General features: G+C 37.4%; 1 protein-coding gene across 1 annotated transcript in view; it reads left to right on the top strand.

Annotated features, from left to right (window-relative positions):
- CORIN (corin, serine peptidase) overlaps positions 1-12,554 on the top strand; it is a 204,709-nt gene that overhangs the window by 35,206 nt on the left and 156,949 nt on the right. Inside the window, exon 4 of the mRNA XM_066385953.1 lies at positions 3,891-4,091. Coding sequence (XP_066242050.1) covers positions 3,891-4,091 — 201 coding nt within the window. The remainder of the gene's footprint in view (positions 1-3,890; positions 4,092-12,554) is intronic.

Here is a 12,554-nt window from a genome sequence, read left to right as displayed (position 1 = left end):
CAAATCATCACAATTTGATAGCTTAAAACACCACAAATATATTACCTTACAATTATAGAGGACAGAAGTCCAAAATAGGTGTCACTGGGTTAAAATTAATGTATTGTACTGTATTCCATCTAGGGACTCTAGGAGACACCCTGTTTCCTATTTTTTCCCCCAGTTTCTAGAGGCTTCCTGCATTTTTTGGCTTGTGGCTCCTTTCTACATTTAAAATGAGCAATGACCCATTGACTCCTTCTCACACAAGCGTGGCTGGGACACACATTCTCTTCCCTCCCTCTTCTGCTTATAAGGGACTTAGGCTCGCCTGAATAATCCAGGATAAGTTTCCCATTTCCAATTCCTTAAATTATATCTGCAGCATCCTTTTCCATATTAGGTATGGTCACAAGTTCTGGGGCTTAGAATGTGCAGATCTCTGGGGCAGTATTATTATGCCAATCACAGTGCTCAATCCACTCATTGTAGGTGATCTGTAAAGTTTGACTGTTATTACCGGAATTATAGACAGATTCTTAAACATTGTTAGAAAAAACTTAAACACTTTAGAGCCATACAGCCTCGATACAATGTGGTCTCCTATTAATAATTTAGCATGAAAGAGCCATCTTATTTCACTCCAGAAGTGAGTTAAGTGATTCACTTTTGAAAATTTCCTTAGCCATTTTGTTTTGCTGGTAAAAGGTAATTGGTATTTCATTAGAAGTATCTTAGTAGCCTTAAGAAAGACAACTTCACTTTCATCACTATCATTGTGTAGTAATGACTAACAGTTATTGAAAGTTTACTGTGTACCAGGGATAATTTCAAGTGTTTATATATGTATTGACCAATTTGAATATAATGGACAGCCCCTGAAGAAAGGTACTTTAATTTCCTTATTTTTTTTACTGTTGATAGTTTGTACAAAGTTTCAGTATAGCAAGTGCTATAGACGGGATTTAAACGCGGGCGGTCGAACCTGTACTGTTAACCGCAGTGCTGTAAAAACAAGAATGTGGAAAAGGATGGGACAACTTTGGCACAACACACTCGTCTTTGAGCTAATAACTCAGCATTTTTATAGCTCATCATGGCATAGCTTGCGAATAGTTAGTCTTGTTGAATTCTAATTTTTGTGATTTTTAAAAATATGCATAATAGATGACCAACTGAGGCTTGAGAGTTGGTCAGTTTCTAGAGACACTTGAAAACAAATTGTCTAGTGAGTTCAGGCTTTTAGAAACAGGTCCGGCTTATTCTGTCTTTCTTTCTCTCTCTCAAAAATATGCTTTAAGAACATTAGCTATACTATGATCAACAAGACGGGTAATAGCAAATGTTGGAGAGGCTGTGGAGAAAAAGGAACCCTCATTCACTGTTGGTGGGACTGTAAAGTAGTACAACCATTATGGAGGAAAGTATGGTGGTTCCTCAAAAAACTGAAAATAGAACTTCCTTATGACCCAGCAATCCCTCTACTGGGTATATACTCCAAAACCTCAGAAACATTGATACGTGAAGACACATGTAGCCCCATGTTCATTGCAGCACTGTTCACAGTGGCCAAGACATGGAAACAACCAAAAAGCCCTTCAATAGAAGACTGGATAAAGAAGATGTGGCACATATACACTATGGAATACTACTCAGCCATAAGAAACGATGACATCAGATCATTTACAGCAAAATGGTGGGATCTTGATAACATTATAAGGAGTGAAATAAGTAAATCAGAAAAAAACAAGAACTACATGATTCCATACATTGGTGGAACATAAAAATGAGACTAAGAGACATGGACAAGAGTGTGGTGGTTACCAGGGGTGGGGGGAGGGAGGACAGGGGGAGAGTTAGGGGGAGGGGGAGGGGCACAGAGAACTAGATAAGGGTGGCGAAGGACAATCTGACTTTGGGCGAGGGGTATGCAACATAATTTAATGACAAAATAACCTAGACATGTTTCTTTGAATATATGTACCCTGATTTATTAATGTCATCCCATTACCATTAATAAAAATTTATTTAAAAAAAAAAAAAAAAAAAAAAAGAACATTAGCTATAGCAACTTTCCTATATCATGCATTATCTTTCTATTCTGCCAAGTGGCTCCATACATAGAATTTAGAGCAAGAAAGCTGCCTTAAAAAAAAAAAAAGTTATCTAAGTCATTGTTTCCTAAGAAAGTTGGTGTTTCAAAAGACTCCTAAGAGTAGTCAGATATTATTACGTTCACCACTCTGGGTAGGTGAAATAGAAAAAGGAAAGATTATTAATAAGACTAATCATTAGAAACAAAATGTTAAGAACCACTGTGGATATTTCATATGATAAGGATCTCCTTTTAACTGAATTACTCAGGGATGTAACTACCTCAGCATTTGCTAAAAGCATGTTGACAGAACTGGGTGCTGATTCACAGGGTTAGCATGATAAATCAACTCGATGGGCCTTGTGCAGATTCATTACAGCCACATTGATGTAAACAGGATGTTATGTAAAAAACCTCTTTATGTCAAAACAAGTAGAAAAGAGAGCATCTAACAAGTAGATGAAAATAAAATTTTATCTGATTGGTAAACTTTTCTGCATGAATCAAATGCATATTGTATAGTAATCAAGTCTATCACATATTTATTTTGATCCAGAATAAATTGTAATCATTTAAAAAAATGACATCTTTCATTTCATCTACTGCATTTGATATTTACTCCTAATCACACAAAAACAGTCTGGAGAGTGTGTTACCTGCACTGCATGGCCGTGATGTAGCTTGTATGCTCTGATATTTTATTTAGAACCCTTTGGCAGATGAAGCTGTTGACCTTAGTTAGCTAGAAAACAGCTGCTTTTCTATTTTGATTTGTAGTTAATATTTTCCAAGTGTCAAGCACATGTAGAGAAATTTTTTCCATAGAATGATATTAAACATTTTATTTATATTTATTTTATTTTTAATGGCCCATGCACTGTTTGGAAAAGTGAGAACCAATTAAAGCATTCACTGTAAATGTTTTTAGAAAAAAAACATCCCTTGGGTATTTCTCTAATGGATCAATATCACATTCATTTATTTTAGTGCCATACTCAACTATAGTGCTATATTCTGGAAACAGTCTGTTATCTATTTTGACTGAGTTAAAAATACATTATCTCTTTAAAATTTTTCAAAAGTTACTGCCTAATGTCAAAGCTAGGTGATTCCCAGTAGTCAGGTTTGACTCTGTTGTCAATGAATGAATACCATGATAAAATGACCAGTTGATAATCTTTGTTTAATGATTATTCCTTATAATTATATTTTATACCCTCTGGTTAAAATGAAGATAATTCAGTTTGTGTGTGTGTGGGGGGGGGACTAGAATTTCACTTTTTGGGGTATATTTTTCTATGATACAAATATTGGTAAACACATAAGCCCTATTATTTTTATTTTTCTGTAACACATAGTTCACTGATATTTAGTGCAAAATGTGAAGAAACATAAGCATGGAGCTAAGAAGACACCCATTGTGTCCTTTGGTGGCAGATAGAGATATGGCATACATGTGTCCTGGGGGCGAAGTAGCATAAAGTGGTGAGTAAAATTGAGAGAGAGAGGAGGCAGGAAGGAAACGCGTTTTGCATTTATGGGTGGTGAGTGTCTCAGGTGAGGTGTAGCCCTAAATTCTCTGTGCACCAAAAACGTGGGTGAGAAAGCCAGTTTCTGCCTGGCGTTATGTGGTTTGCAGTAGAAGAGAAATTCTACTGATTAGTTTGTCAGCCATCAGCTTTCACTTTGTGTTTGCCTGAGTAGAACGCAACTTGGGAAAGTAGCTATAGTTTTCATTTTTTTTTTTTAAATGAATACTTCTAGTAATGTTTTCAAATACATATATACATATACATATATATTGTTTGTTTTTCAGGATCAATACAAAAAGCTTATTTTAAATCAAATGATGGTGAACCTATGGCCACTGATGGTGAAGTTCAAATGCCTGATGTTATTCTTACAAATCCAATTTTTCATGAGAGCACCGTGACGTCCACTACACATCCCAGACCACCCGTTCCAGCCTCGACCACGGCTGCTTCTCTCCCAGGGGAGCCAGGTCACAGCAACACAAGTAAGTCTGAAGGTGCTGAATGACGTGCTCTTTAATCTCTGTGGATCTCACTGGTAGGTTTATGAGTGTGGCAGTAGATACGCTTCCTTCAGTCATGTACTGGTCATGCAGGCAAAGCTCCACTCCCTCCTCCGGCAACCCCAGCAAAGTGCCCCACTCCTAACATGAAATGCCCTCAGTTCAGCCATCGGATAGTAACATAAATAATGAAAATACAGCAGTGTCATTCAAAATTTCTGAAACATGGAAATGTTTGCTTATTTCACGTTGCGTCGTGCTGTGGAGTTGGGAGCCTGAGCACTGACTGTATGATTATGCTAACTAGTGTCACCCGAATAAACTCAATGAAAAAAAGTTTGCTCTTTTCTCCAATATAATGGTGTGAATTTTGTGGTGGTTCATCTCTAAAAGTTTGTATTTCTGTTTTGAGGTTTTTTTGTTTTGGGTGTTTTGGGGTTTTTTTTTGTTTTTGGGTTGTTTTTTTTTTTTTGTATTTTTCTGAAATGAGAAGCTGGGAGGCAGTTAGACTTCTGCATGCGCCAGACCGGGATCCACCTGGCATGCCCTCCAGAAGGCGATGATCTGCCCCTCTGGGGCACTACTCCACTGCAACCAGAGCCATTCTAGTACCTGAGGCGGAGGCAATGGAGCCATCCTCAGTGCCCAGGCCAACTTTGCTCCAGTGGAGCCTTGGCTGCAGGAGAGGAAGAGAGAGATAGAGAGAAAGTAGAGGGGGAGGGGTGGAGAAGCAGATGGGTGCCTCTCCTGAGTGCCCTGGCCAGGAATCAAACCCGGGATTTCCACATTCCAGGCTGATGCTCTACCGCTGAGCCACCTGGCCAGGGCCTCTGCTTTGAGGTTTTAAGCTAATTATTTTTGAGATTGTTAAATTAATCAGTAAGTTAAGTTACTTATTTTGTTATGGGTGCCATGCAGAGGGGATCTCAGTTCAATCACAGAATGCCACGTGACTTACCAGGAGCTCTCCCCCCATTTGCTTTTGACATATCCATCTGTTCTTAGTTCCTTACTTCACTCTCCTTCCTCTTTTATTGGCTGTGCAATTTATTGTATGTGTTGGTGACTGACAAGCCATCACACCTCAAGGAAAATGGCACGTGTGAAACGTCTGCTTGAGGACAAATGGAGAGATGTGTCAGTTATTCCAGTAGATCTGGGAGAGACAGACAGTGTGCAGATCGGGTCAGTTAGACGGTGGCAGACAGTATGCTCTGTAACGTGACTCTATTCCTCAGTCCCCCTCAGATTCTTCAGTGAAGTTCCTGAGCTTCCAGAATATTGGTGGGAGTGGCTTTGTGTGCAAAGTGCTGAATAGCTTCTGCTGGGAGCCCGTCGGCACTGATAAAACAGTCTGAGCACCATCTCTGTCAGACTTTTGCCTGCAGTTGTCTGGCTTCTTATTTCCACTTCATAAAACAAAGTTACGTGATTGAAAACTATGCCAAACCCAACCATCCATGGTCAGTTTCTCGTTTGTTCCTCCCTCTTTCATGAAAACCCACAAAGGGAAATCACCTCTGAGGTCTAGGACAGAGTATTTATTTTCATTCTGGGCCAGGAAGGGAAGGATTAAGCTGACTCTTAGCTATCACGGTATGGGTTTGCCAGTGTCTGAAGAAAAGCAGGATTATTCTATTTCTCTAGCTCCGAAAAGACAGACTGTTTGGATTCTGTTGTTTCACAGAGCACCAGGAGGTATGAGCTGTTTCTTAGGTTTGGTATTCACCAGTGATTCATATAGATTTGTGTTCATTACCTGATGGTAATACTGCAAACCCAAATTATGCCAAGTAACATTTATTTTCCTCCTGAGTTTAATTTTGAGGTTTATTTTTTAATATTTTGGTCATGCCTTCAGCTCTTTATTATCCTTAAGCACACTATTTTTTCATCAGAAGTGCAAAAGTCATTTAAGCAAAATCTCAGCCCAGTTAATGTGGTTGCAATTACAGCCATTGTTATTTTCTTTTGCTAAGTGGATTTGTCTCTATTTTGAAAGTTCCATTATTTGTTCAGATTCAAGTTGAGGTGACAGGCACATACTGTGAAGAGTAAAGAAACATATGGTACTTGTTGCTCAGTTTGGAAGCTTGATGGAAGTCTGTTGGACTCATTTTTTCTTCCTATGGCTGGAACATTGTTTGAGAATATGAATGTAATTTGACATGTAACGGAAATCCAGGTGAAATTGAAATGATTAAATGGAGAAAGGCTGAAACCTTGGGAAACATGTCATTCTGTATTGTTAATGTGCTTGATCGTTAGCACTGAGCTCTACCGTATGACTGCATAGACCCTCGTAGACTATCTATATTAACTAAAATTGTTTATTGCAAGGGATTTGATAGTGTTCATACATTCTAGTAATAGTGCTAGCCTGTTATTATAGAGCTTTTGGTAGTTTTCAGAACATGTTTGAATATTTTCTCTGTGGTTCTTATAATTATCTGATGAGGTACACAAGGCAGGTAACATATACCATCTTTAAGTTATAAAATTGAGGTTTAGGAAAATTAAGTTGATATATCCAATGTCACTTGTCTAGTAATTGGTAATTGTGGAATGGGGACTCAGATCTTGGGACTCCTAGACCAGTGCTCTTTCAAGTGTCTCCTGCGTCCTCATTCAGTTGTATTGCAGCAGGAGTATCACTGAGCGGATTCTAAGCTCTGAGAAAGTAGAAGAATAGTCTGTTTTGTTTACTGCTGTATATCCCAGGATCAGTAAAATCATTGTTGAATGAATAAGTAAATGAACTGCAGTCATTTCAACATTTTAGTATCTGATCTGTCACTTTTTATTAGTGATCTTTAACCACGCTTCTGCACTTGCTATTTATAATTATATTTAACCCATTTTATTTAAAGCATCATTAAATGCCTCGTATCTCTACTAACCCCAAGCAGAGAATGCGCCTTATTTCTGTTTTCAATTATTCTATAATGAAAACATCATTTTAAATTCCAGGCATATGTAAAAGCTATTTAAAGCCCATTCAGTCCAAAAATACAGTAGCCAGACATTCTGTCCTACCCAAATATCCTGGGTAAAAAACCAAAGGGAGAACTCCTGGCAAAAGGTACCAGGAAACAGCCTTTCCTTAAGACATTTCCTCTGGGGGGGGGGTCCTTAATATCATGCCAAAGCATAGAATCCTGAAGTTCATAAAGTTTTCACCCGAACACCCCCCACGTTACACCAGACAGCAGAGCTGGGCTCTGGGAATGTGAGCTAGGCTATATGCGGCATCTGTTACTTGTGGAGTTTCAATGGTTGCATTTTGAAAACCAGCTGTAATATGAAAAGGGAGAAGAGCCATAGTTAGCGTTCATACTCTATTTCAGCAAGAGATTTTTCTAGGTTGCATTCTACACTTGGGTTTTTATTTTCACTTTTATTCCTTATATATTTTACAATAAGCAGTCCCTGGGTCATGAACAAGGTAGATTCTGTAGGTTGAAAATGTTTAAGTATTTATATGCACTGGAAAGGTAAAAATAAATACTATGTTAAAGCAAACATCTGTCTAGGTTGCATTTAATAGGTAAATGTACCTTTTCCAACTTACATACACATTCAACTTAAGAACAAATCCACAGAACCTATCTTATTCATAACCCGGGGACTGCCTGTGTTTAAACATAAACTGAATTTTAGGGAAAGAGAAGAACTCTTTGTCCAACCTAAAACCTTGGGTTAAAAATAATATGGCACACAATAGAATAAACTAGAAACTGATAAGGAATTAAAATGACAAGCACAAGTTAAAGTATTGCAAGCTTAAAGTGTTCTGTTTACAAAAACCAGCTCTTAAATCTCCTGTATCAGATGAAAACACATTGTACTTCTCATTTACTTAAAAAAAATGCCTTTCGAAATAAAGTCAACATACCATGAAGTTCATCCTTTTACAATAAAGTATTTTAAAAATATATGCAGAGAGTTGTAGAGCCACCACTGCGATCTGATCTTAGACCGTTTTCATCAGGGCAGAAAGAAATGCCGGAATCTTTGCTCCTGGTTTTCCCTTTCTTTCCCCAGCCTGTGTCCAGAGCTACTCTTTTCTGTGTCTTGTTGGATTTGCTTGTGCTAAAAACATTTCACACGAAGGGCATCATACCATAACCGCGTGGCTTTTGTGACTGGCCTCTCACACCCTTCTTGGGTGTGGGCACAGCCTTGCACATGTGCTTGGCCTTCAAGCTCGCAAGGCATGTGTCAGAGCTTTTCAGTGCTCTTTGGGACACCTCATTCCCCAGTCTTTCCCTTGAAGGTTTTTGTCAGCCTCTGATTTCCAACAGGTATTCTTGCCGTGGGTGGTTGTGATGTTAAACAATTGCCACAGATTGTGTTGACAGGCCACCTGGAGATAGAGCTGTTTGCATAAAGAAAATCAAATAAAAACCAGCCCTGAAAGTGGATATTTTCCAGGGAGCTTTCAGATAGGTTCACTGGTGGCAATTCTCCCGGGATGGCTTTTTGGGGAGCTTCAAACCCATTCTACCTTCTCCATTGCCTTTAAGTCGCCAGTTTTCATAGTTACCCTGGTGGCAAGGCCATTGGCTTTTAAGACTATCACAGAACTGAGGACAGGGTGAAGGTAATAGATGAGTTACAATGCAACAGATTCAGTGGGGGGATTCAACCGGTTCACACTGGTTCGGCAGAACCGATACATCATATTTTGTTGAATTTGGTGAACCGGTTATTAAAATGGCACTGGTAATCAGGGTTCTCTCTAAGGTGGTCGCCTGGGCAGCCACTCAATGGGGAAATCACAAATTTGCATTCCTTACTCTTTTTAACATTCATCTGTGTAACAGCGTATTCTAGGCACCCGTAGTAATGTTCATTCCGTCTATAGGTGAAAAAAATTGCAAGTGAGAATGCCAATCAAGAAGCAATATGGAAATATCTTAAATAACAGTTTTTTGTCAGGTATTTGAAAATATTTTTTCATTAATATTTTAAAACGCTTTCTTATAACATAATCTAGTTTTGTGTACCACTTTTATTATTCTTATTTAGGTATTAAATGCATGAAATACTAAACTACCTTTCGGTATCTTTTTTTATACTTAAAATGGTCATTAGGGCAGAGAACTGGTTGTTAAATTGTTTGAATCCCACCACTGTACAGATTCCTAATTTCTTTTTCTTTTTTGAGGGGGAGAGGTAGAGAGAAAGGGAGAGAGAGAGGAGAGGAGATAGATGAGAAGCACAAGTTGGAGCTTGGCCGGTGACCTTGGGGCTTCAATCTGAAGTCGATTCTCTTTCCACTGTGCCGCCACCACTGGACAGCATTGCTTTCTTTTTTTATTTAAATTTTTATTTAGAAATTAAATTTCATTGGGGAACATTGGTCAATAGGAATACATAAGTTTCAGGTAAACACCTCTCTAACATTTTCTAAAAATTCTACAGAGCTCATAGTTCTCACTGTGATCCAGACATTTTTCTTGAATAATGAAAACTTCAAGTCTTGGTTAAATCCTAAAGTTCTGAAAGATTTGACTTTGATAATTTTTTCCAGTGTTTTTACTGTTTTCATGAAGGAATAGATTTTAGAGGACCTTACCCTCTAACATTTTTCATTTCCCCCAACTTTAAGACTTGATTTTTCTTCTTTTTATAAAAATGCATAAATATGATTATATTATAATCATGCATACAGAATAATATACATGTAGAGGTGATTTTTTATTGTTTTAAAACATTGGGATCACATTTATTATATATGTTTTTCTATATAATATTTCTTTTATTCAAGAATACTTCCCATAAATAGTTCTATTTTTATCATCACAATAACTGAACAGTATTCCATGTTGTCTTTATGCTATAATTTATTTCAGCTACTCTCTCAATAATGGGTGTTCCTTTTATGTTTAGTTTTTAGGTTTTTTTTTTTTTTCTCAGTGAACTACACAGAGTCTCTCTTCTGAAGATGAAATGACTTGGGTCATGGGAGTGATGCTTTCTAAATATAGAGATCCCTAGCACTGATGAGCCTGTGCCAAAATGCTAAACACATTCTCCAAATTTATTAAACGTAGAAAGCTTATACACCAACCTAAAACCTTAGGTTATTCTTTTTTCCTCACTTTGTGTTTTTTTTTTAATTATATTTATTTATTTATTTTTAATGGGGTGACATCAGTAAATCAAGATACATATATTCAATGATAACATGTCCAGGTTATCTTGTCGTTCAATTATGTTGCATACCCATCACCCAAAGTCAGATTGTCCTCTGTCACCCTCTATCTAGTTCTCTTTGTGCCCTTCCCCCTCCCCCTTCCCTCTCCCTCTCCCCCCTCCCCCCGTAACCACCACACTCTTATCAATGTCTCTTGGTCTCACTTTTATGTCCCATCTACGTATGGAATAATGCAGTTCCTGTTTTTTTCTGATTTACTTATTTCATTCCGTATAATGTTGTCAAGATCCCACCATTTTGCTATAAATGATCTGATGTCATCATTTCTTATGGCTGAGTAGTATTCCATAGTGTATATGTGCCACATCTTCTTTATCCAGTCATCTATTGATGGGCTTTTTGGTTGTTTCCATGTCCTGGCCACTGTGAACAATGCTGCAATGAACATGGGGCTGCATGTGTCTTTACGAGTCAATATTTCTGAGTTTTGGGGGTATATACCCAGTAGAGGGATTGCTGGGTCATAAGGTAGTTCTATTTTCAGTTTTTTGAGGAACCACCATATTTTCTTCCATAATGGTTGTACTACTTTACATTCCCACCAACAGTAGATGAGGGTTCCTTTTTCTCCACAACCTCTCCAACATTTGCTATTACCTGTCTTGTTAATAATAGCTAATCTAACAGGTGTGAGGTGGTATCTCATTGCAGTTTTGATTTGCATTTCTCTAATAACTAAAGAAGATGAGCATCTTTTCATATATCTGTTGGCCATTTGTATTTCTTCCTGGGAGAAGTATCTGTTCATATCCTCTTCCCATTTTTTTATTGGATTGTTTGTTTGTTGTTGAGTTTTATGAGTTCTTTGTATATTTTGGATATTAGGCCCTTATCTGAGCAGGTGTTTAAAAATATCATTTCCCAATTAGTTGGCTGTCTGTTTATCTTGTTATCAGTTTCTCTTGCTGAGCAAAAACTTCTTAGTCTGATGTAGTCCCATTCATTAATTTTTGCTTTCACTTCTCTTGCCTGTGGAGTCAAATTCATAAAATGCTCTTTAAAGCCCAGGTCCATGAGTTTAGTACCTATGTCTTCTTCTATATACTTTATTGTTTCAGGTCTTATGTTTAGATCTTTGATCCATTTTGAGTTAATTTTAGTACAGGGGGACAGACTGTAGTCCAGCTTCATTCTTTTGCATGTGGCTTTCCAGTTTTCCCAACACCATTTATTGAAGAGGCTTTCTTTTCTCCATTGTGTGTTGTTGGCCCCTTTATCAAAAATTATTTGACTATATATATGTGGTTTTATTTCTGGGCTTTCTATTCTGTTCCATTGGTCTGAGTGTCTATTTTTCTGCCAATACCATGCTGTTTTGATTGTTGTGGCCCTATAGTAGAGTTTGAAGTCAGGTATTGTAATGCCCCCAGCTTCATTCCTTTTCTTTAGTATTGCTTTGGCTATTCAGGGCTTTTTATAGTTCCATATAAATCTAATTATTTTTTGCCCCATTTCTTTAAAAAATGTCATTGGAATTTTGATGGGAATTGCATTAAATTTGTATATTCCTTTGGGTAATATGGCCATCTTGATTATATTTATTCTACCTAACCAAGAACAAGAAATATTCTTCCATCTCATTATATCTTTTTCGATTTCCCTTAAAAATGGTTTATAGTTTTCATTGTATAAGTCCTTTACATTCTTTGTTATGTTTATTCCTAGGTATTTTATTTTTTTTGTTGCAATCGTGAAGGGGATTATTCTTGTGAGTTCATTCTCAAATGTTTCATTGTTGGCATATAGAAAGGCTATTGACTTCTGTATGTTAATTTTGTATCCTGCGACCTTACTGTATTGGCTTATTGTTTCTAGTAGTCTTTTTGTGGATTCTTTGGGGTTTTCGATGTATAGGATCATATCATCAGCAAAAAGTGATACCTTTACTTCTTCTTTTCCAATATGGATGCCTTTTATTTCTTTGTCTTGTCTGATTGCTGTGGCAAGAACCTCTAGTACCACATTAAATAAGAGTGGAGAGAGTGGACAACCCTGTCTTGTTCCTGATTTAAGGGGGAAAGCCTTCAGTTTTGTGCCATTTAGTATGATGTTAGCTGATGGTTTATCATATATGGCCTTTATCATGTTGAGATATTTTCCTTCTATACCCATTTTGTTGAGAATCTTAAACATAAAATTGTGTTGTATTTTATCAAAAGCCTTTTCTGCATCTATTGATAATATCATGTGGTTCTTGTTCTTTGTTTTGTTGATATGGTGTA

This window comes from Saccopteryx leptura, chromosome 5 (assembly GCF_036850995.1).
Source record: "Saccopteryx leptura isolate mSacLep1 chromosome 5, mSacLep1_pri_phased_curated, whole genome shotgun sequence".
Lineage (NCBI taxonomy): Eukaryota > Metazoa > Chordata > Mammalia > Chiroptera > Emballonuridae > Saccopteryx > Saccopteryx leptura.
Note: the sequence above shows the minus strand (reverse complement) of the source record. Positions and strands in the feature narration are given on the sequence as shown.